The sequence below is a fragment of the Ranitomeya imitator genome, chromosome 1, assembly GCF_032444005.1.
Source record: "Ranitomeya imitator isolate aRanImi1 chromosome 1, aRanImi1.pri, whole genome shotgun sequence".
Lineage (NCBI taxonomy): Eukaryota > Metazoa > Chordata > Amphibia > Anura > Dendrobatidae > Ranitomeya > Ranitomeya imitator.
In genome coordinates, this window is record NC_091282.1 from 821,615,185 (window position 1) to 821,640,888 (window position 25,704).

At 44.3% G+C, this 25,704-nt stretch overlaps 1 protein-coding gene across 3 annotated transcripts in view; it reads right to left on the reverse strand.

The window, feature by feature from the left end:
• LOC138649680 (gamma-aminobutyric acid receptor subunit pi-like) overlaps positions 1 to 25,704 on the reverse strand; it is a 272,373-nt gene that overhangs the window by 143,920 nt on the left and 102,749 nt on the right. For 2 of the 3 annotated variants that reach the window (XM_069740284.1, XM_069740292.1), the window contains one exon: positions 2,265 to 2,362. In XM_069740284.1, coding sequence (XP_069596385.1) covers positions 2,265 to 2,362 — 98 coding nt within the window. Of the gene's footprint in view, positions 1 to 2,264; positions 2,363 to 7,066; positions 7,110 to 25,704 lie in introns of those variants that run through there. The other variant, XM_069740302.1, reaches the window with a different exon arrangement.

The window sequence follows — 25,704 nt, forward strand, 5'->3', positions numbered from 1 at the left end:
AGCGCGAGACCGCGGTGATCGGTGCGCCGTACTAGTACTGCTGCTGGCACTAATGCAGTGCCGGCAGCGCAGTACTAGTACGGCGCATGTCACGAAGGGGTTAAGCCGGGTTAATAAAGGAGCGGTGTCAATAAGACGCCTATCCATTATTAATCCTAGAGTAGTGAAAGAGATAGATGAAAACAAAATAAAGACACAGCCAGAAAAAAGTATTTTATTATTCTTAATTTAACCATACTTACCATACTTCAGTGCCTGCAAAAACGTAAAATAATAAACCGTATACTCCCTGTCCGACGCAGTCCAATTAATAACGAGTGTCCCATGACGATCTCCCCTATAGAACAGTGACATCTGGTGATGTCACTGCTCTATAGGACCTCCAGTGACACACTGACAGGAGACAATGGCTCCTGCAGTGTATCACTGAGAGGATACTGTAGTTCACTGGTCTCACTTAATAGCAATTGCTGCGTGAGAACTTTCTCACATAGCAGTGCCAAAAGTGAGACTAGGGACTATTTTTTACAGTGGCGGAGGAATACAGTGCGAAGGATACCTCCCTCCCATCATTGTATTCCTGGAGCCCCTCGAGAGTGGTCGCATCAGCTGATGCAGCTGCTCTCCACGGGAGATCGTTGTGGGACACTCGTGGATTTCTGCAGATCAGGGAGTATATTGTTTGTTTGTTATTTTAATATTTTTTACAGGTTACACTGGCTTCAGTGATCAAAGTGACAAGTGATGGTGAGTATGTACTCTGTTATATGTACTGTATGTCTATATGTATTGTATGTAATGTATGAATGTATTGTATGTAGCATGTATGTAATATATTGTATGTATGTAGTATGAATGTAGTATGTATGTTGTATGTATGTAGTATGTTGTATGTATGTAGCATGTATGAAGTATGCATGTAGTATGTTGTATGTATGTAGTATGTATGCTGTATTTATGTAGTATGTACGTAGTATGTATGTTGCATGTATGTGGTATGTTGTATGTATGTAGTATGTATGCTTATGTTTTTTTTTTTCTTTTTACATTTAACACGTTAGCCGGATGATGGACTACTACTGTCCCATCATTGGCTAATGTGTCAATCATTGTCATTGTAGCAGGCACAGCCCGATGGGACTTGTAGTCCCATCGGACGATGCCTGCACACACACACAAAGACCCCCGAGAGGCCCGCACAGACCCCCGAGAGGCCCGCACAGACCCCCGACAGCCTGCACAGACCCCTGAGAGGCCAGCACAGACCCCCGACAGGCCCGCACAGACCCCCGGCAGCCTGCACAGACCCCCCGGCAGCCCACACAGCCCTCCGGCAGGCCCACACAGACCCCCGGCAGCCTGCACAGACCGAGAAACCCTAGTGTGGTTCCATCCGTATCCAGCTAGATTGCTTGCAAACCTCCCCCAATACATTCTACATTATTCTTAGTTGTTTTCCTTCATGTAGAATTAACCTACAAGTAAAGAAAGGGTTTATTTTCATTCCGATATTTGTGTCCCATTGACTTGCATTGGTTTCCGGTATCGGAATTGGCGATATCCGATATTTTTTGGGTATCGGTCCTATCCAATCCGATCCGATATTTCTCGATATCGGAAGGTATCACTCACACTAGTTACAACATACAGTGTATACAGAATTCACAGTATTTGCATGAAACACACTATACATCCATTATTCCATGCAGATTGCCACTTTGAGATATCACACTATATGTACAAACCGCTGTCTTCAGCCCTTCCTGGCGATGTTCTAGTCCCAATCTGCCATCTTGTGACCACAACTTCTGGCTGGCAGGAATTCAAAGGTAACGGTCAGAAGCTCTCAATGCAAGTCTATGAGAGCCTCGTTCTGGCCTTTTTCTGGCTCTCATAGGCTTAAATTGAGTTGTGACTTCCAGATCATCCAGTAAAAGACTGACCAGAGGCACAATAAGAGATGAAGACGGGTCTGGTGAGTAAAATATTAGGGGCAGGGAATATAGATTATTGACTCCACTCCAGCGCTGCAATAAAAATTACATACTGGACTGGTACTTTAAGTTCTTATATTGTGTGGAGGACACAGTCTGTGATTGCTTAATAAGTGACTCGGCAACAAGTGGATTAAAAAAAAATGCAAGAGATTAAAACAAGAGTTTTAGGTCTATAATTGATTAATTTTCCCCAATCTTTTATTATTCTTTACGGTGTGCTTGGTTGATAATTGATAGAATTAATAAGAAAAAAACTGCTATACTTACCGTTGAAATGTGGTCGTAAGTATTTGTTGTAATTATTGGTGACATTTTGAAATCCTGAAAACTCATCCATCTCTTCAGCTTGTAGGGAATACATATCACTGGAATATAAATATAAACTGATTATAAAACATATGAATGTGCATCTACTGTATATTTAGATTTGTGTTGAATCTAAAAATTTAATTAACCATAACATTACATTAATATTAGCAAACAATCATCTTTTAGTTTTAACCTCTAAATAATTGCTGATATGCTTTTTTTACTGCTGTGGTGTAGAATTATATCATGCTACAACCAAGATTAAAATTGCCATGCCCCAACTGTTAACTTAAAGACAGTGCATGTGAGAAGCTGTGATAGGCCTGTCAGAGCTGTCAATGCTGTGGTAGGCCTGTCAGAGCGGTCGGTGCTGTGGTAGGCCTGTCAGAGCTGTCAATGCTGTGATAGGCCTGTCAAAGCTGTCAATGCTGTGGGAGGCCTGTCAAAGCTATCAATGCTGTAGGAGGCCTGTCAGAGCTGTCGATGCTGTGGTAGGCCTGTCAGAGCTGTCAATGCTGTGGGAGGCCTGTCAAAGCTATCAATGCTGTGGTAGGCCTGTCAGAGCTGTCAATACTGTGGTAGGCCTGTCAAAGCTGTCAATGCTGTGGTAGGCCTGTCAGAGCTGTCAATACTGTGGTAGGCCTGTCAAAGCTGTCAATGCTGTGGTAGGCCTGTCAAAGCTGTCAATGCTGTGGGAGGCCTGTCAAAGCTATCAATGCTGTAGGAGGCCTGTCAGAGCTGTCGATGCTGTGGTAGGCCTGTCAGAGCTGTCAATGCTGTGGGAGGCCTGTCAAAGCTATCAATGCTGTGGTAGGCCTGTCAGAGCTGTCAATACTGTGGTAGGCCTGTCAAAGCTGTCAATGCTGTGGTAGGCCTGTCAGAGCTGTCAATACTGTGGTAGGCCTGTCAAAGCTGTCAATGCTGTGGTAGGCCTGTCAGAGCTGTCAATGCTGTGGGAGGCCTGTCAAAGCTATCAATGCTGTGGTAGGCCTGTCAGAGCTGTCAATACTGTGGTAGGCCTGTCAAAGCTGTCAATGCTGTGGTAGGCCTGTCAGAGCTGTCAATACTGTGGTAGGCCTGTCAAAGCTGTCAATGCTGTGGTAGGCCTGTCAGAGCTGTCAATACTGTGGTAGGCCTGTCAAAGCTGTCAATGCTGTGGTAGGCCTGTCAGAGCTGTCAATACTGTGGTAGGCCTGTCAAAGCTGTCAATGCTGTGGTAGGCCTGTCAGAGCTGACAATACTGTGGTAGGCCTGTCAAAGCTGTCAATGCTGTGGTAGGCCTGTCAGAGCTGTCAATACTTTGGTAGGCCTGTCAAAGCTGTCAATGCTGTGGTAGGCCTGTCAGAGCTGTCAATACTGTGGTAGGCCTGTCAAAGCTGTCAATGCTGTGGTAGGCCTGTCAGAGCTGTCAATGCTGTGGTAGGCCTGTCAGAGCTGACAATACTGTGGTAGGCCTGTCAAAGCTGTCAATGCTGTGGTAGGCCTGTCAGAGCTGTCAATACTGTGGTAGGCCTGTCAAAGCTGTCAATGCTGTGGTAGGCCTGTCAGAGCTGTCAATACTTTGGTAGGCCTGTCAAAGCTGTCAATGCTGTGGTAGGCCTGTCAGAGCTGTCAATACTGTGGTAGGCCTGTCAAAGCTGTCAATGCTGTGGTAGGCCTGTCAGAGCTGTCAATGCTGTGGTAGGCCTGTCAGAGCTGACAATACTGTGGTAGGCCTGTCAAAGCTGTCAATGCTGTGGTAGGCCTGTCAGAGCTGTCAATACTGTGGTAGGCCTGTCAAAGCTGTCAATGCTGTGGTAGGCCTGTCAGAGCTGTCAATGCTGTGGGAGGCCTGTCAAAGCTATCAATGCTGTGGTAGGCCTGTCAGAGCTGCCAATACTGTGGTAGGCCTGTCAAAACTGTCAATGCTGTGGTAGGCCTGTCAGAGCTGACAATACTGTGGTAGGCCTGTCAAAGCTGTCAATGCTGTGGTAGGCCTGTCAGAGCTGTCAATACTGTGGTAGGCCTGTCAAAGCTGTCAATGCTGTGGTAGGCCTGTCAGAGCTGTCAATACTGTGGTAGGCCTGTCAAAGCTGTCAATGCTGTGGTAGGCCTGTCAGAGCTGTCAATACTGTGGTAGGCCTGTCAAAGCTGTCAATGCTGTGGTAGGCCTGTCAGAGCTGTCAATACTGTGGTAGGCCTGTCAAAGCTGTCAATGCTGTGGTAGGCCTGTCAGAGCTGTCAATACTGTGGTAGGCCTGTCAAAGCTGTCAATGCTGTGGTAGACCTGTCAAAGCTGTCTATGCTCTGGGAGGCCTGTCAAAGCTGTCAATGCTGTCTGTTGTAGGCCTGTCAAAGCTGTCTATGCTGTGGGAGGCCTGTCAGAGGTGTGGGTGAATTTCAGATTAAAAGGATTGTTGTTGTTATAATAAATAAAAGCTGTTAGTGAATTACAATCACTTTCCCACACCAATAATAAATCATCCATGTATCTGGAATACCATTTAATATGTTCACAAAAGGATTGTCAGGACTAAAGATGTACTGCTCCTCCCACCATGCCATTACTAGGTTGGCTACCGAGGGTGAGAACCTGGCTCCCATCGAAACTCCATTATTTTGGAGTAAAAAAGATTTGTCAAATAGAAAATAATTGTGAGACAGGAGAAAAGCAAGAACCGAGATAATGTACAATTGTAAATCATGAGAAAATGTGCTACAGTATATTTCTGCAAATGAAACTGTACTGCATGTAAAGCTATCTAATGTGGGATGGACGTGTATAGAGCAACTACATCGCAAGTTAACCATGACCGGGAGTTCCACGTGATTTCATTAGAGATATTAAGTATACCTCTGGAATCTTTCAGATAGCGGGGTACTCTTTGTGCTAACGGTTGAAGAATAGTATTGAGCCATTCACCTAAGTGTTCACTATAAGACCCAATGCCTGAAACAATGGGACGCAAAGGAGGTGGAAAGATATTTTTATGCGTCTGAGGCAGGGCATGTAGGATCAGGATTACAGGATTATCAATGAAAATATACTCCGCCTGTTTTTTTGGTTAAAAAAATCCTGACCTAGACCGTCATCAATAATTCTTTTGCAAATTGTCAGATATTCCAATGTGGGATCTGATTTGAGCTGGTGATAGATATTAGTATCTGACAACATGTCATGAATAGCATTAATATAATCCGATTCATTTAGAACCACCACTGATCCCCCTTTATCCGACATTTTAATAATAATGTCTGTATAAGATTTTAACTTCTTGAAAGCTTCAAGTTCTGGTCTTGACAAGTTGTATTTCTTGGAACGAACGGCAGATTCCAGCATAAGTTTTCGGATGTCCCTTTCTACGTTTTCCTGGAAGCGATCCATAGAATCAGTCCTTGTGTGAACTGGATAAAATGAGGGATTCTTGGTTCTGAACGCAGTGATCAAATTAGTGTCCATTGGAGATTCATTTGTGGTGTCCAAATCCATAAGGCATAATAAACCATTCTGTTCAGAAAAATCATTTAAGACAAGTGGTTGAAAAGGAACAGGCACTTCTTGTTCTTCTGTAAAAAAAAATGTTTTTTTTTACTGTTAAGTCTCTAACAAATGTATTGATATCTTTCAAAGTGGAAAAAACGTTGAGATCCGTATTAGTTGGAGCAAAGTTCAAACCTTTTGATAATAATTTAGTCTCTGCATCTGAAAGAACAATGGATGGAAGATTTATCACATCTAACGAGGCGTCTTGTTGTAGCTCCTCAGTCAATTTTGAAAGAAGGGGGGACATTTTTATGATGTTTTCTCCCACCGCTCCTGATGCGTTTTTTGAGGCATTATTTTTTGGAAGTCCAACATTATAATTTCTTGACTTACAATAGTAACTAGTTTGCGATTTATTATCATTAGTCATTTGACGCATGTTGCTGTCATGATTGTTCGAAGAATCAACAGATACATCCGACTCCGAAGTGCGAGTGCGTTTTTTCAAAATTGATCTGGGTGGCGTTGGTTGCCTTTCCCATCTACCCCATTCGTAGACCTGATTATTCGTGTAGTCAAAAACATCCCTGCTGAATTTCCTCTTTTTGGTCAAAATAATAGACTCCTCCAGGGAATGTAATTTTGTCCTTAGGTCTTTTTGGAAGTCTTCATATTCCTGCTTGGTCACTGTGGATTTGAGTGACAGCAGGTCTTTGTCCAGATTATTTTTAATAGTGGACAGTTCATTATTTTCATATTTCACTATGAGTTGCATTAGTTGTTTTGAACAATTAGACAATAAAGTATTCCATTCCTTTACGAAATCCTCATTAAATATCGTTGTAGGGATTTTTTTTATTTGCAAACCTCTTGGAATAATGTCTTGTTCAATATAATTTTCAAGGGTGGTTTGATCCCGCCAAATGCGTGTCTCATTGAGAGATAATTTTTTTTATTGCATACATAGTGTTTAATATGTCTGGAGAGGTGTCTGCATTTTTGCTCACTGATTGATAGACCTGTGCTGCACGTTCCCTTCTAGAGGGATCAATTAGAAACTCCATATGGGGTAGATTTGGTCTTGCAAAAAGTGCACCATTGGTATAGGATTTTTAAAACAAATGTGAAAATAAAAACAAGAAAAAATCTAAAGGCATTGTTGAAACAAATGTCCACTTTGCATAGTGACATGGATAGCAGCTTAACAGCAATGTATATCCATTAAGTCCAAAACATAATAATTTAGTAAGGAGTGCATGAAAAGCAGACAATTCAGAGCAAGAAAAATTCAGCTCACCCTTATAAGAACATTCCCATAATCAAAGGGAAAAATTCGAGCACGGAGAAGCGTCTCTGCCCAAAGCTGTAAACTTGTATGAGGAGAAAAAGAGGTATCCAGCTCCGGAGATAAAAACAAAATGTCTTTATTTTGACATCTTTAAAATGAAAAGCCGCTTACAAATAACCGGCATTTGCCAAGGAGAAAATGCCATGAACCACTGAACGCGTTTCGAACACTTGTAGTGTTCTTAGTCCTCAGTATCTAAGTGAGCAGTCTGGTTCAGAATAAGAACGTTCCTGAAAGGTGAGAAACACATGTGATGATTAATTAGCTATTATCAAGATAATCTCCTTAGTATGAATGCAGGAAAATTAGGCACAATTTATAAAAAAAAACATAAGTGAGAAATTACATGATAAATTGAACTAAGTAGGCCTGTTCAATTGGTAGGCCTGTCAGAGCTGTCAATGCTGTGGTAGACCTGTCAGAGCTGTCAATGCTTAGGCCTGTCAGAGTTTTCCATACAGTGGCAGGCCTGTCAGAGCTGTCAATGCTGTGGTATGCCTGTCCGAGCTGTCATTGCTGTGGTAGGCCTGTAGGAGCTGTCAATTCTCTGGTAGGCCTGTAGGAGCTGTCAATGCTGTGATAGACCTGTCAGAGCCGTCATAGTTACCCTGCAGGCCCCTTCCCAGACTCTCACTTTTAATTTTGTCAGAAGAAAGGCATGTACCTGCCAGAACAGTTCAACATGTAAAAAATAATCAGCGGAAGGGTGAGACTCTGTAATGTGCACCATCTTTGGTACTGTGCTGGTGTAAGGGATGACTTGGTACGTCATGTGCCGCCCCTTCTTTGGTTGCTGTGCACATGTAATACATGCAGGACCTTGGTGGTTATTCATGTTTATGTGATGCAATGTTTATATACTGTAATGCTAATGTAATGTGTGGTCCCCTACTCTTATTCAATGTGTGTTATATATTGTGATGTATTTGATATGTCTAAGATTAGGGATAAGATAGGATAGAGGTTATTATAGTATATTAGTGGATTAGATTAAGGGGGGCACATTAGGGTAAGGTAGTAGCATAGAATAGGTTACTGAGATGCAGGTAGCAATTGGGAGGGTCTGTAGAGCAGAGCAGCACACATCAGGGAAATATAGGAGAGGCACTGAAGTTCCTGATTAAGATTAGTTGCAGTCTGGGGCATCCTGCCCTGAGGGCAAGGAGCATATTGCTTATGGAACAGCCTCAAGCTGGGAAGAGAAAGCTGTTATAAAGGAGTGGGGCCTCAGGCCTTAAGACACTGTGGATGGGCACCAGTTTAGTGGAACTATCTCCAGGGAAAATCCTGGGTCTATGACCAGGACAGGAGCAGCTATTAGGCTACGTTCACATTTGCGTTGTGCGGTGCAGCGTCGGCGACGCAACGCACAACGCAAATGTAAACACATGCACAACGCAGCGTTTTGTGATGCATGCGTCCACTTTTGCATGGTTTTTGGCGCCGAAAAAACGGCATCATGCAGCGTCCTCTGCGCCCTGACGCATGCGTCAGAAAACGCAAGTGCAACGCATGTCCATGCGCCCCCCATGTTAAATATAAGGGCGCATGACGCATGCGTCGCCGCGGCTGCGCCTGACGCAACGTTAATGTGAACGTAGCCTAATACTGTTCCTGGCAACTTTTCCTATGGAAGCTAGACAAGGGGATTTTGAAGAGCTGGTGATGCAGAAAGGACAAACGGGACAAAGAGAGTCCATAGAGACAGATGGGACTACAGATAGATTGAAGGAAGAGGTCACAGAAGAGTTAAAGTTTGCCTGGAAGCCAGGGAAAGAACAGGATATGAAACGGTGTATGGAATGTGCTGCTAAAGTGTTATGTGCCTGTGTTTCAAGTAAAGTTGAAATGTTTGCAAAAGACTGTGAATCCGCATTGATCTTTGGAATTGGGAACTCTGAAGCCAGAATGACAGAAACCATGAGTGCTAAGCACCTGAAAAAAACTTTATATTTCACCTGTGAGGCACCAGGGTGAGGAAACGCTAATTCCTGTTGCCACGGCTACCACCCTGGTCCCCTTACAGAATTGGCGTAGTTGGCAGGATCCAGATAAATAATAATAATCTTTATTTTTATATAGCGCAAACATATTCCGCAGCGCTTTACAGGTTGCACACATTATCGTCGCTGTCCCCGTTGGGGCTCACAATCTAAATTCCCTATCAGTATGTCTTTGGAATGTGGGAGGAAACCGGAGTACCTGGAGGAAACCCACGCAAACACGGAGAGAACATACAAACTCTTTGCAGATGTTGTCCTTAGTGGGGCTTGAACCCAGGACTCCAGCGCTGCAAGGCTGCTGTGCTAACCACTGCGCCACCGTGCTGCCTTGCATATTGCGAGCGGAGGAACCTTAAAAGTGACAGCTGTGAGTACATCAAAGATGGTGGCTGAGTGACTGTGTAATGGCGCCAAATAGCACCAAGATGGCTAATGGCGTGAAATCTGGGTGCCGTGCCGCCTATTGTGGGCATTTCCAATGGAACAAGGCATGAAAATGGAAGGCTGATGCCCGCCCAAAAGGGGGTGTGGCTGAAGAAAAGACCCCAACATCTGCAGCAGAGTATGAAGAAACGGGTGGAGCAGTTGGAAGTGACTCCACCCACGAAGGGGTGGGAAGACGAAGAATTAATCATCATGGTTGAAGAGAAGAAGCCATTGCATGTTGTGATCGAAATTATGGAGATCGTGTGGAAATAAGTTGTTGCGGCTTTGGTGAGTGAGCGGCCCCCACCCGTCTCGGTTTCTGTACATTCCTTGGCCCCGCCACCCATGTCGGCCCTACCACCTGTGCCAGCCACGCTACATGCCTCAGTCTCTGTCATTCCCAGCCGTGTGTACCTTGAGGATGCCCGGGTGCATACTGCAGAGTAGGCCAGGTGGATTAGAGGGGTCATCAAAGAGACGAAGTGGTGGGAGCGCTGAATCTTAAAGGAGCTGCGATGCCCCAGGGGAGGAAGTATGTCTGTCTGGATGATCCGCGGTCCTGCATTGACTATTAAGGACCCCTTTAAGTAAGAACAGTTGTGCCAGTTGCACCAAGAGAGAGACTGCTCCGCATCTCCTGAGGGGCAAGGAGCCCTGATTGACACCAGAACCTGGTGTCAGGTATAGTTGAAAGACTTTTGTTTGTTTCCCCCCTCCAAGTTTTTGCTTTCACACCGTTGCGCAACATCTGCTGGATTATAGGACTGTAGCCCTAAAAGGGTTAATTGTTATGGACTGTGAGTGCAGCTACTTTAAAGACTGTTTTCATCCTGAACTGTACCTACTTTTAACCTTGAACTGTCCCTGTTAAATAAACAACCCACTCATTTTGAGTGATCCTGTGATCTGCAAAAGAAGGGAGGGGGAAACACCTGTGCAGGAGGACCTGAGGGGTGAGCCGGGTCAGAACCACATGAACTGTTTGAACCTGTGGTAAGTTGGCTGTGGGCCATTGTGAACGTGGACATTAAGTCTCGTGGTTCCCATAAAGTAGAGACCAGGGTTAAATGGACCCACAGTGTTATTTGGAGGACCCGAGGAGTGAGTCGGGTAACGACTGAGAGAACTGTTGCCGAGTTGACCATTAGTCAGTATGTTTGTTTAAAGTGAATTCCTGTGCTTTATTGATTCCTGTGTTTGGAAACCCGGAGCAGGAAACGACTGGCCCTATGGGCCCCAAATTGTTGCTTCTTATGTGTATAGGTTCCAGGAGCCAAGGGACCAGGGTAAGCATGGCCCATGTTAAAGAACTTAAACTCTTTGTTCCAGGGCTTCAACCGAGTGGAGCCGGGGTCATGGATGACTTCTTGAAGTCAACAGAGACTGTGTGAATTTTATTAATGTTCTAGGATGTTATATTAAAGTGGAATGTGTTTTAACCACTGTAGGTTACAGGTGTCGCCATGGTCGGGGACGACCATATTTAAGAAGGGAGGAATGTAAGGGGGTGACTTGGTGCATCACGTGGTGCCCCTCCTTTGGTTGCTGTGCACATGTAATACCTTCGTGTTGATGTGATGCAATGTTTATATACTGTAATGCTAATGTAATGTGTTGTCCCCTACTGTTATTCAATGTGTGTTATATATTGTGATGTATTTGATATGACTAAGATTGTCATCTCTATGCCAACGACACACAGATCTACTGTACATCTCTGGACCAGATATAACCTCCCTACCAGAATCCCACAATGTCTGTCTGCTATTTCATCCTTCTTCTCCGCTAGATTTCTAAAACTTAATATGGACAAAACAGAAGTCATCATCTTTCCCCCATCTCAATCGACTCCCCCCAACAGATCTATCCATTAAAATAAATGGCTGCTCTCTCTCCCCAGTCCCACAAGCTCACTGCCTTGGGATAATCCTTGACACTGATCTCTCCTTCAAACCACATATCCAAGCCCTTTCCACTACCTGACGACTTCAACTCAAACATATTTCCCAGATCCGTACATTCCTAAACCAAGAATCTGCAGAAACCCTAGTCCATGCCCTTATTATCTCGTGCCTTGACTACTGCAACCTCCTACTCTACGGCCTCCCCTCTAACACTCACACCCCTCCAATCTATCCTAAACTCTGCTGCCCGACTAATCCACCTGTCCCCCCGCTATTGCCCCGCTATTGCCCAGCCTCTCCCCTCTGTCAATCCCTGCACTTGGCTCCCCATTACCCAACAACTCCAGTTCAAAACCCTAACCAAGACATACAAAGCCATCCGCAATTTTTATCCTCCATATATCTGTGAGCTCATCTCCTGGTACTTACCTGCACGCAACCTCCGATCCCCACAAGATCTCCTTCTATACTCCCCTCTTATCTCCTCTTCCCACAATCGCATACAAGATTTCTCCAGTGCATCCCCCATACTTTGGAACTCTCGACCCCAACACATCAGACTCTCACCTACCATGGAAACCTTTAAAACAAACCTCAAGACCTACCTCTTCCAACAGGCCTACAACCTGCGGTGACCACTGATAGACCAAACCGCTGCGTGACCAGCTCTACCCTCACCTACTTTATTCTCACCCATCCATTGTAGATTGTAAACCCTCATGGGCAGGGTCCTCTCTCCTCATGTATCAGTCTTGTCTTGTATTGATTAAGATTATTGTACTTGTTTTTATTATGTATACCCCTCCTCACATGTACAGGTGTCATGAGTGTGTGGTTCATGTGTCATTAGCGTATGGTCCGTGTGTCATCAGTGTGTAAGGAGGAAAACCAACCTGCGGGTACCTATATTGAGCTGGGTCCGGAACTGTCGAGGCTGCGTCCCATGTTGCCCGGGAGAAGGAATAGGAGACCGGACCGGTCCCATGACCTGGAAGGAGGGAGCCCGGGTGAACCGGTAGCTAAGGGGAAAGCGCGCAAAGTGGCAGATAGTTTCCCGCCGTCAGAGAGAGAGCAGAAGGGTGAGCAGCGCTCTCCGCACCCTGAGCAGTGGCAATGCGACAGACTTCAGCTGACATCTCCCAGTACCACTAGCTGGACAGTGAGTGTAAAGAGCGCCACGCGCCTAGTGACAGTTAATACCGCGCACGTGCAGAGAAGCGAGGGTTGGCTACAGGACAGTAGGCCGCGGTCCTTTCAGCCGGACCGTGCACGTCAGCCCACGTGGAACCCTTGGATTGCTGCAGCCCTGTTTGCTTTGGCTGCACAGGCTCATGGACTAGGGGATCAATGGGTGAAACCGGGAACCGCCCATTGCTGCCAGAAGACGGATCATCAAGTGTACGGTCTGTGAGTCATCAGTGTGTGATCCTTGTGTCATCAGTATACAGTCTGTGTGTCATCAGTGTGTAGTCCGTGTGTCATCAGTGTATGGTCCGTGTGTAATCAGTGTTTTGGATCCGTGTGTCTTCAGGGTACAGTCCATGTGTCATCAGTGTACAGTCCGTGTGTCATCGGTGTGTGGTCTGTGTGTCATCAATGTTTGGTTCGTGTGTCATCAGTGTTTTGGATCCATGTGTCATCAATGTGTGGTTCGTGTGTCATCAGTGTTTTGGATCCGTGTGTCATCAGTGCGTGGTCCATGTGTCATCAGTGCGTGGTCCATGTGTCATCAGTGCGTGGTCCATCTGTCATCAGTGTTTGATCCGTGTGTCATCAGTGCATGGTCCATCTGTCATCAGTGTTTGATCCGTGTGTCATCAGTGTGCGGTCCGTGTGTTTCCGCTTTTACCATCAGTGTGTCATCAGTGGATAAATAGATAACTTAAAAATCTCCTATCCTTTGCCATGTGAAATAGGGACTGCACTCGGATATGCTGTACGTGTTTTTCACACCTACATAAATTTAAATTTGCCCCTTTCATCTGGGCTGCCAGTTTTGCGCTGGCACACAGTCCATGAAAAAACCACGGACATGTGAATAGCACCCTAGACAATGATGGGTATGTGTTCTATTCATTAAAAAAAGGGATACAACTCGTGCGTGCAAGACGGACGTCTAAATGGGGTCTAAAACAGTGATTTTAACAAAAATACAGCAAGCAGCCCACTAAAAGATACATTGCTGTAATCATTGTCTCTGCCCCTACATCATGCTGCGTTCATATGGGTATGTAAAACCTGGTGACAGATTACCTTTGGGTTTTCCATGCTAATTTTTTGTTTTTACCCCCATCAGTTTGTTCTTTCAAAAATAATAAAACCAACTGCACTCACCTTCCCTTGCTCTAGTGCTGGCTGTCTGTGAATGCCCAAAGTGATTGTTCACAGGCTGCAGTGGGGTCATCATGGCTTCTGTATTTTGTACAAACGGGACAGGGCTCCCCATTCCGTGGTAAGTATCCCTTCTGTATAGCTTTACATGGATGGGTGTCTCAGTCTGGCCCTGTCCTGCTCTCCTCTTATTCACATTGTCAAAATATAAGGTTTTAATATTAGAGACAGGTTAGGGCCATCCCTATATCTACACCTTGACTTTGGTGTGATGGTTTTATGCTTTTTGGATCAAAACAATATAACTTAAAAACCCTATTTACATGCACTCTTACCGTTTACTGATTTATGCCACATTCACACCTTCAGTATATGGTCAATATTTTACCTCCATATTTGTAAGACAAAACCTGGAGTGGAACAGTCAGAGGAAAAGTATAATAGAAACACATCACCACTTCTGTATTTATCACCCGCTCCTGGTTTTGGCTTACAAATACTGAGGTAAAATAAAAATACTGACCAAATACTGAAGGTGAGAATTGCTACCTTGGATTTAATCATTATAAACAGGGGGGAAATGGTTGAGGAGGTAAGAGTGGCTGGGACCCTAGGAGGTAGCAACCATGCTATTTTAGAATTTTGAATAACTAGAAGAGGAAGACCTGTGAAGACTCAGAATTCAAGGTTAGATTTCAGAAAGGCAGATTTTAAGGGACTCAGAAAGAGAATCGGAGGGATCCAATAGCTGGATATCCTTAAGGACAAAAATGTCCAGGAAAGTTGGGAAGTCTTGAAAAATGAGATTCTCAAAGCACAATCGTTAATAATTCCAAAAAGAGGAAAGAATACAAAGCATTTATGGAAACCAGGATGGATGAACACAGAACTTAAACACATTCTAAAAAGGAAGAAAGAAATGTTTATCAAATGGAAAGAGGGAGGCATGTCTAAAGAAGAATATAATGCTGTCTGCAGAACCTGCAGGGCACTAATAAGATTATCTAAAGCTGACAATGAATTAAGGCTTGCAAGAGATGTCAAAAGCAATAAAAAAAAGATTTTGGGGATATGTCAAAAGTAAAAGAAAAGTCAAATATGCTATAGGATTTTTACAGGATGAAAATGATGAAATGGTAAGAAAGGTTGTTGAGAAGGCCGAACTTTTAAATTCCTATTTTGCATCTGTTTTGTCTCAGAAAGGAAAATGTAACATCAACTGATCTTCACTATCCTATTAAACGAATAGAAGCATCCAGGATATCTATAAACAGAAAGATAGTGAGGAAATACTTAGCTAACATAAATGAATTCAAGTCCAGATGAATTACACCCCAGAGCACTCAAGGAGAGTGCAGAAGAAATTTTTGAACCACTCTCCATAATCTTTGAAAATGCTTGGAGAACAGGAAAAGTCCCAGAAGACTGGAGAAAAGGAAATGTTGTTCCTATCTTCAAAAAGGGGAAGAAGGTGGACCCAGGGAATTATAGGCCAGTGAGTCTTACTTCCATACCAGGAAAGATCTTTGAACAAATTATTAAACAACATGTATGTAAGTACCTGGATAAGAATGAAGTGATTAACCAGAGTCAGCATGGGTTTGTAACTAATAAGTCATGTCAGACTAACTTAATTTCTATCTATGACAGAATCACTGACTGGGTGGATCAGGGAAATGCTGTAGATATAGTATATCTTGACTTCAGCAAAGCATTTGACAAAGTATCTCACACCATCCTTATTAAAAAAAATGACTAAGTATGGAATGGACAAGAAAACTGTTAGGTGGATTTATAACTGGCTTAGTGATCGGACCAAAAGACAAAAAAATCAAGTATTCACCGCACACTCTGTCTGGTACTCTGTCTGGTACGTAATGCCATAAAATGTTTTAATACAAAAAGTGATAACAGCTCAAAGTATAGAGAATTTTGGGAGCGACAGAAAAGTGACGTTTCGGCCTATCCCCGGCTTTAATCAGTACGTCATGTAAAAAGGTTTGACTTAATGGAACACACAATAAATGTGTGTCTGGAGAAGCCCCAAAAAATAACAGAGGAACCAGGCTGTGGTTCTCAGGAAACCATATGCTGTAGTGTGCTCAATGGTGGATTGGCAACGCTCCCGCGCCAACAGCAGCAGAGGGGCCAAGCACGGGAGCGTTGCCAATCCACTCGCCAAAGCAAGCCTATGGGTGTGAGAAAAACTCGGACACCACACGGATCATTCGTTTAGCTTGTGACAAATATGCACTCGTTTTCCTCATTTCAGCCCATTGAGCCATTAAATTCAATGGGGAAAATCAATGAGAAACGTAAAGCCGTACGCATGTCATACGAATGCCATACGGATACACAGCTGCAAGAAAATCGCATCATCGCAATGCAAACGCATTACACACAGAAGACAATACGGAGAACACTCATGCGACTCTCGATAGGGAGACTCGGACCGATCTTCCTTACAGTAAGTGTGACCCCAGCCTTAGTGTTCTAAACACAAAAAAAATGAAACGAGATGACCACATCTATGGTCATATACAGAAAATAATCTCCATTTGGTAAAAAGAAGGAAATATGTATCAATACCTAGTTTTATTTTGAATACTAAAGGCGATATATTCTATATAAACCATTATTTGTTGCTAATATGCTTGGATATATCATTGTGGTAATAGCAGTTTCTCCAATGTTAACCCCTTTCTGACATCGGGCATAATAGCGCGCCGATGTCGGTCTCCCTCCCTTTGATGTGGGCTCCGGCGGTACATGTCAGCTGTTTTGAACCGATGACATGTGCCCGGAATAGCCACGGGTGGAATCGCGATCCACCCGTGGCTATTAACCCATTAAATGCTGCTGTCAAACGCTGACAGCAGCATTTAAATCATGCTTTCGGCCTTTGCGCCAGAAATATGCACACCGGTGACCCTGTCACATGATCGCAGGTCTCCGGTGTGTTGGCATGACAACCGGAGGTCTCACAGTGGTTGGTGCTCATAGCAAGTAAGTAAATCTGCTATATAGAGGCGATCTGATCATCGCCTCTATGTAGCAGAGCCGATCAGGTTGTGGCAGTATCTAATCTCCCATGGAGGCTATTGAAGCATGACAAAAGTAAAAAGAAAATGTTTTTAAAAATAAAAAAAATATAAAAGTTCAAATCACCCCCCTTTCACCCCATTCAAAATCAAACAATAAAAATAAAATCAAACATACACATATTTGGTATCGCCGCTTTCGGAATCTCCAGATCTATCAACTAAAAAAAATATTAACCTGATCGCTAAACTACGTAGTGAGAAAAAAAGACAAAACCCCAGAATTACTTTTTTTGGTCGCCGCAACATTGCATTAAAATGCAATAACATGCGATTACAAGATCGTATCTGCACCAAAATGGTATAATTAAAAACATTAACTCAGCACACAAAAAATAAGCCCTAACCCAACCCAAAATCACGAAAAATGGAGACAGTATGGGTATCAGAAAATGGCGCAATTTTTTTATTTTTTTAACAAAGTTTGGATTTTTTTTTTCACTACTTAGATAAAAAAGAACCTATACATATTTGGGGTCTATGAACTCGTAATGACCTGGAGAATCATAATGGCAGGTCAGTTTAAGCATTTAGTGAACCTAGTAAAAAAGCCAAACAAAATACAAGTGTGGGATTGCACTTTTTTTTGGGAATTTCACCGCACTTGGAATTTTTTTCCCGTTGTCTAGAACATTACATGGTAAAACCAATGGTGTCATTCAAAAGTACAACTCGTCCCACAAAAATCTAGCCCTCACACGGCCATATTGACCGAAAAATAAAAAAGAGAAGTTTCTTCTCCAACAAATAAAAGGGGAGAACACTCAGATCATGGACCTTTTATCCCCTTAGATTATGTGATCAATAGAGTCAGCTGCATTAAAGCAGGATGCAGAAGGAAACTCCTCTCTGTCACCTCATCGTCACTTGGTGTGACTGTAACGTGTTAATTACTTTAAATAGCAGTTGATGGCCTAATGAAGGCCCCAAGAACTGTACTCATTGTGCTCCTGTAAGGTGTTGCCAGAGGCAGGACATACCACAATGCTTGTCACTTTTACGATAAGGGTAATAATATTGCACATATTTGGTTATGCCTTAAAGACCTGAACTAATGAGTTGCCATGTTTATCACATGTGGTGAATATTGTGAAAAGGAAAGCCTGCAAATGCTAAAATCATTTATTTTTCTCCCAAAAACACCCCAAACTGAAATATAAAATAAGTAAAAATTTGTATACACTTTAAATGGTGCAAATAAGAACTTCAACTCATCCCACAAAAATAAGCCAGATACTGTTCTGTTGGCAGAAAAACAAAAATTGTCTTGCAATAGAAAAATGAATAAATACATTTATTTACATTGAGTGTAAAAGTAAAAAATAAAAAAGTATTCCAATATCAAATACAGACAAACGAATGGCACTCACCAGGCTAATTTTTTAGACTTTATTGCAGCATCTTCTGCGGGAGAATGGGAACAGGGGTGCGTGAATGACGACGATTGTTTTGCGCAAGTGCGCTTCAACGGGTCACCATTCTCCCGCAGAAGATGCTGCAATAAAGTCTGAAAAATTAGCCTGGTGAGTGCCATTCATTTGTCTATATTTGATATTGGAAGACTGTTGTGGTCCTGGAGGAGCACCCGAAAGCTTCAGGTAGGGATATGGACGGCAGCACTGCAGGTGTTTAAGTGGTGCGGACTCTTTTGATTCTTTCATGAGAAATAAAAAAGATAAAAAGTATGTTAATCTTTACTGAAGAGTGAATATCATATTAATATATCCAACAAACTATGGCAAAATATATATTTTCTTCTAAATGTTACATAACACATATGTGCCTAAAAATGGTGCCATTAAATAAATAAATAAATCTTATTTTGCATAAGACAAGCCCCTATAGAACTATGGAAACAAATAAAATAATTAAAAGTTACTAGTAGAGCTAGATGCACTTTAAAGATACTGTGGTCCTACAGGACCATAGGCACACTAGTGTTATAACCTGCAAATCCATCATTTCCCATCCTACTTTTTTATCATTCTTTCCTTTCTCTCGTTTTTTTCCTCACCTCACTATACCTTTAAAATATTCTGTCTTGACATGTACAGGTGCTTCTCACAAACTTAGAAGATCATCACAATGTTAATTTATTTCAGTTCTTCAATATAAAAAGTCAAACTCATATTATATAGAGTCATTACAAACGGAGTGATGATCTATTTCAAGTGTTTATTTCTGTTAATGTTGATGATTATGGCTTACAGCCAGTGAAAACCCAAAAGTCATTACCTCAGTAAAATAGAATACTTTATAACACCAGCTTGAAAAAGTATTTCTAAATCTGAAGTGTTGGCCTACTGAAATGTATGTTCAGTAAATGCACTCAGTACTTGTTCGGGGCTCCTAATGAAAGTCATTTTAGGGGTGTGTGTGTATGTGTGTGTGTGTGTGTAGCCCATTCACTACTTCCATCTATCCCCCATCCCCTGAAGATAGCTGGACCATCATTGTAAAATACACACCTGTACTTTGTATCTCCCCACCTCATTGTATATTATATGCTCTCACAAGCAGGGTTGTCTTATTTTGCTTTAATTATTTTTCTTGTTAACGTTGTTACTTATGACTTGCGTTTGAAACTGTTAATCTGTAAAGCGCTGCGGAATATGTTTGTGCTATATAAATAAAGATTAGTATTATTATTTTGCATCAATTACTGCATCAATGCGGCATGGATATGATCAGCCTGTGGCACTGCTGAGGTGTTATGGAAGCTCAGGTTGCTTTCACAGCAGCCTTCAGCGCGTCTGCATTGTTGGGTCTGATGTCTCTCGTCTTCCTCTTGACAATACTCCATGGTTAAGGTCAGGCGAGTTTGCTGGCCAATCAAGCACAGTGATACTGTTGCTTTTAAACCAGGTATTGCTACTTTTGGCAATGTGGACAGGTGCCAAGTCCTGCTAGAAAATGAAATATCCATCACCAAAAAGCTTGTCGGCAGAGGGAAGCACGAAGTGCTCTAAAATTTACTGGAAGACTGCTGCTCTGACTTTGGTCTTGATAAAACACAGTGGACCTACACCAGCAGATGACATGGCTCTCCAAACCATCACTGATTGTGGAAACTTCACACTAGACCTCAAGCAGCTTGGATTGTGTGCCTCTCCACTCTTCCTCCAGATTCTGGGACCTTGATTTCCAAATGAAATGCAAAATTTACTTTCATCTGAAAACAACACCTTGGACCACTGAGCAACAGTCCAGTTCTTTTTGTACTTGGTCCAGGTAAGGCTGGGTTCACATTGCGTTAGAGGCAGTACGCTAACAGAATCCGTTACATAGCGCCACTAACGCAATGTAACGGATCCGTTAGCACACCCATTGACCGCAATGTATCTAACGCATCGCTAACGTATGCCATTTTTGGCATGCGTTAGCGATGTCCCGTTATTTTCTGACAGACCTCAAACGCTGCTTGCAGCATTTTTGGGTCCATTCTCGCTAGCGCAGATCGGGCATCTTCGCTAGCGGGATCTCTAAACGCAATCCCTTTTTGTACATTGCGTTAGCGCATTCCGTTAGCGTATGCGCTAAACGGATTGCACTAACACAATGTGAACCTAGCTTAAGACGCTTCTGGCCTTGTCTATTGGTCATGAGTGGCTTGACACAAGAAATGCGACACTTGTAGCCCATGTCTTGGATACATCTGTGTGTGGTGGCTCTTGAAGCAATGACTCCAGCAGCAGTCCACTCCTTTTGAATTTCCCAGTTTTTGAATGGCCTTTTCTTAACAATCGTTTCAAGGCTGCGGATATCCCGGTTGCTTGTGCACCTTTTTCTACCACACTTTTTCCTTCCACTCAACTTTCCATAAGTATGCTTGGATACAGCACTCTGTGAACAGCCAGCTTCTGTAACAATAATAATAATAATCTTTATTTTTATATAGCGCTAACATATTCCGCAGCGCTTTACAGACATTATCACCGCTGTCCCCAATGGGGCTCACAATCTAAACTCCCTATCAGTATGTCTTTGGAATGTGGGAGGAAACCGGAGTGCCCGGAGGAAACCCACGCAAACACGGAGAGAACATACAAACTCTTTGCAGATGTTGTCCTTGGTGGGAATTGAACCCAGGACTCCAGCGCTGCAAGGCTACAGTGCTAACCAATGAGCCACCGTGCTGCCCTTTTTGTGGCTTACCCTCCTTGTGGAGTGTGTCAATGACTGCCTTCTGGACATGTCAAGCCAGCAGCCTTCCCCTGTGGACTGTGGAGCCTACTGAAACAGACTAAGGGACCTTTTTAAACGCTTAGGAAGCTTTTGTAGGTGTGTTTTCATTAATTATTCTAATTTACTGAAATAATGACTTTTGGTTTCCATTGGCTGTAAGACATAATCATCAACATTAGCAGAAAAAAACACTTGAAATAGATCACTCGGTTTGTAATGACTCTATATATAAAAGTTTCACTTTTTGTATTGAAGAACTGAAATAAATTAACTTTTTGATGATATTCTATTTTTTTGGGAAGCACCTGTATATTATCAAGCACAATGTATACCTAGATTTACAATTTCTTATCTGTGAATATTAATCTACTAGATGGTGGCCCGATTCTAACGCATCGGGTATTCTAGAATATGCATGTCCACGTAGTATATTGCCCAGCCACGTAGTATATTGCCCAGCCACGTAGTATATTGCACAGCCCACGTAGTATATTGCCCAGCCACGTAGTATATTACCAGCCACGTAGTATATTGCCCAGCCATGTAGTATATTGCCCAGCCACGTAGTATATTGCACAGTCACGTAGTATATTGCACAGTCACGTAGTGTATTGCCCGGCCACGTAGTGTATTGCCCAGCCACGTAGTATATTGCCCAGTGACGTAGTATAATGCCCAGTGATGTAGTATATTGCCCAGCGACGTAGTATATTGGCCAGTCACGTAGTATATTGCCCAGTGACAAAGTATATTGCCCAGCGACATAGTATATTGCCCAACCATGTAATATATTGCCCAGCCACGTAGTATATTGCCCAGCCACGTAGTATATTGCACAGTCACGTAGTATATTGCCCAGCCACGAAGTATATTGCCCAGTGATGTAGTATATTGCCCAGCGACGTAGTATATTGCCCAACCATGAAGTATATTGCTCAGCCACGTAGCATATTGCCCAGCCACGTAGTATATTGCCCAGCCACGTAGTATATTACCCAGCCATGTAGTATATTGCCCAGTGACGTAGTATATTGCCCAGCCACATAGTATATTGCCTAGTGACTTAGTATATTGCGCAGCCACATAGTATATTGCCCAGTGACGTAGTATATTGCCCAGTGATGTAGTATACAGCACAGAGCCACGTAGTATATTGCCCAGTTACGTAGTATATTGCACAGCGACGTAGTATATCGCACAACGACGTAGTATACAGCACAGAGCCATGTAGTATATTGGCCAGTTATGTAGTATATTGCACAGCGACGTATACAGCACAGAGCCACGTAGTATATTGCCCAGTTATGTAGTATATTGTACAGCGACGTATACAGCACAGAGCTACGTAGTATATTGCACAGCGATGTAGTATACAGCACAGAGCCACGTAGTATATCGCCCAGTTACATAGTATATTGCACAGCGAAGTAGTATACAGCACAGAGCCATGTAGTATATTGGCCAGTCACATAGTATATTGCCCAGCCAGGTTTGTCACAGTTGAAAAAATAAAAAATAAACATATACTCACCTTTCCGAGGGCCCCTTGTAGTCCACGGCAGCCTCTGGTCCCAGAGTTGGTATGAGCGCAGGACCTGTGATGACGTCGCGGTCACATGACCGTGACGTCATGGCAGGTCTTTCTAGCGCAGGCGCGCAGGGCCTGTGATGATGTCGCGGTCACATGACCGTGACGTCATGGCAGGTCCTTCTCCCATACCATCATTGCCACCGGAACCTGCAACGGAAGATGGCGGCCGGCGCAAGCGACTTCGGAGGGTGAGTATAGCAGGTTTTTTTTTTTTAATTATTTTTAACATTACCTTTTTTTTACTATTGATGCCGCATAGGCAGCGTCAATAGTAAAAAGTTGAGGACACCAGGGTTAATAGCGGCGGTAATGGAGTGCGTTACCTGCGGCATAACGCGGTCCGTTACCACCGGCATTAACCCTGTGTTAGTGGTGACCGGAGGGAAGTATGCGGGCAACAGGCACTGACTGCGGGGAGTAAGGAGCTGCTATTTTCCTCTGGACTGTGCCCAGTGGCGTAACTACCGCGGTCGCAGCGGTCACCATTGCGACGGGGCCCGGCTGGTCAGGGGCCCTCCGCCCGGCAGGTCAGAGGCACCGGCCGACACCATGCTGCAGTGCAGGAGGAGATCCCTCCGCACGGCAACAGTCCCAGGCGTATCTAGGGGGAGGGGGCAGCCGGGGTATGGGAGAGGAACTTGGAAGTTGGAAGCAGCTCCAGTCAGCACTGTGAGACTGTGACAGCGTCTCCTGCTCTGAGCCCCGGGACTGAAGGGGAGAGCGGGGGAGGGGCGGGACATGACAGCGGTGTGCAAGCAGGAGACGCTGAGGAGCTTCAGGTTAATATCAGCCTCCCCTTTACCAGAGAGGAGTGTGAGATGTGTGTATGAGCTGGTGTGTTTGTGTGTGATATCTATAGTGTGTGTGTGTGTGTTATATATGTAGTGTGTGTGTGTGTGTGATATCTGTAGTGCGTGTGTTATATATGTAGTGTGTGTGTGTGTGAGTGATATCTGTAGTGTGTGATATCTGTAGTGTGTGTGTGTGATATCTGTAGTGCGTGTGTTATATATGTAGTGTGTGTATGACATCTGTAGTGTGTGTGTGTGTGATATCTGTAGTATGTGTGTGTGTGATATCTGTAGTGTGTGTGATATCTGTAGTGTGTCTGTGTGTGTGTGTGATATCTGTAGTGCGTGTGTTATATATGTAGTGTGTATGACATCTGTAGTGTGTGTGATATCTGTGTAGTGTGTGTGATATCTGTAGTGTGTGTGTGTGTGTGATATCTGTAGTGTGTGTGTGTGTGTGTGTGATATCTGAAGTGTGTGTGTGATATCCGTAGTGTGTGTGAGGCAGGGGCGTAACTACGACAGACTGGCAAGTCAGGGGCCCGATAGGTCAGAGGCACCTGACTTTCCCCGCCGCAGTGAACTATACCGACATTTATGATGCCGGTACAGTTCAAAGCAATGATGGAGGAGAGAACATCAGCTGATGCTCCCTCTCCCATCATTCCCCTCTGCCTCTGACACTGCGGGTGCGTGATGACATCACTTCATCGCGCACCCGCTGTGTGTGGGGCCCAGGCAGTGCAGCATCTGCACAGGTGATGGTGGCCGCCATATTGGCAAAGCCTGTGGTGGCTGCTGGGACCGGGAACAGGTGGTTCCGGAGCTAGTGGGGGGCACGTGGACCAAGCCGCCCAGGAGGGGGATGCCGCAGCAGCTCAGCCATATGGAGGATCCGGGGATGAACATGGAGGTGTACGGGACCGGCGGAAGTGAGGTGTGTCTGCCGCCCTTGTGTCGCCGTCTCGGCCCCCAGCGTCCCTGGCCCCCTGTGACACCAGCCCCATTTCCTCCCTGCTGTCCCATGCCCCATGTCCTAGTAGGTCCCCAGGTTCAGGTCATGATGCTCCTCTGGGCTCCCCGTACACACCTTGTTCCTCCTCCCCTGGTCTCCCAATGCTCCTCATCTCCCATGCCCTGAGTCCTCCTGCACCCCCCATGCATTCCCTGCCCCTTGTCCCCGTGTGACTCGTCTGCTCTGCTCTCAAGTCTCCCCTGTCCCCTTTCTCACCGTGTGTTCTCCATCTACCCTGTCCTTGTAATCCCTGTGCCCCCTTCTTCCCTCCTCCCAAGTCTCCTCCCCATCTTCCTCTGTCCCCTTGCGTCCTTATCTACTCTGCCCTCAGAATCCCCTTGTGTCCTCTTGTGCCTGTCTCCATTGCACCCTAGTCCCCGTGTGTCCCATTGTGCCCTTCTCCCATTCCTCTTAGTCCCTATGAGTCCCCTTGTGCTTCTATCCCTTGTCCCCATGTGTAGCCTTGTGTCAGTGTCCCTTGCCCACTAGTCCCTGTGTGTCCCCTTGCGCCTGTCTCCCTTGTCCCCTTATGCTTGTGTCCCTTGTCCCCGTGTGCCAGTCTTCCTTGCCCATTAGTCCCTGTGTGTCCCCTTCTCAGTCTCCCTGGCCAACTAGTCCCTGTGTGTCCCCTTGTGCCAGTCTCCCTTGTCCCCTTGTGTCAGTCTCCCTTGCCCACTAGTCCCCTTGTAACCTCCCCTGCCTCCTAGCCACCATGTGTCCCCTTGTGCCTGTCTTCCTTGCTCCCTAGCCCCCCTATGTTACCATTGTGCCTGTCTCCCCTACTCCCCTTGTGTCCTTGTCCCCTGCCCCCTAGTCACCATTTGCTCATGTCTTTCTCACTGCCCCTGTATGGAGGGGCTGCATTATACTGTGAGGGGGGCTGCATTATATTCTATGGGGGTTACATTGTATTGTATGGCAGGGCTGCAGTATACTCTGTGGGGTGGCTGTATTATACTATATATGGGCTGCATTATACTGAATTGAGGACTATGGGGAATATATTATACTATATGAAGAACTATGGTCCATCATACTATGGGAAGTGAATTGTACAACATGGATGACTATGGCGGTGCATTATACTATATGGAGCACTATGAGGAGTGTATTATACTATATGGAGGACTGAGCAGTGTATTTTAATATATGGAGGACTATGTGGAGTGTATAATACTAAATGGAGGACTGAGGAGTGTATTATACTATATGGAGGACTATGAGGGGTGCATTATACTAT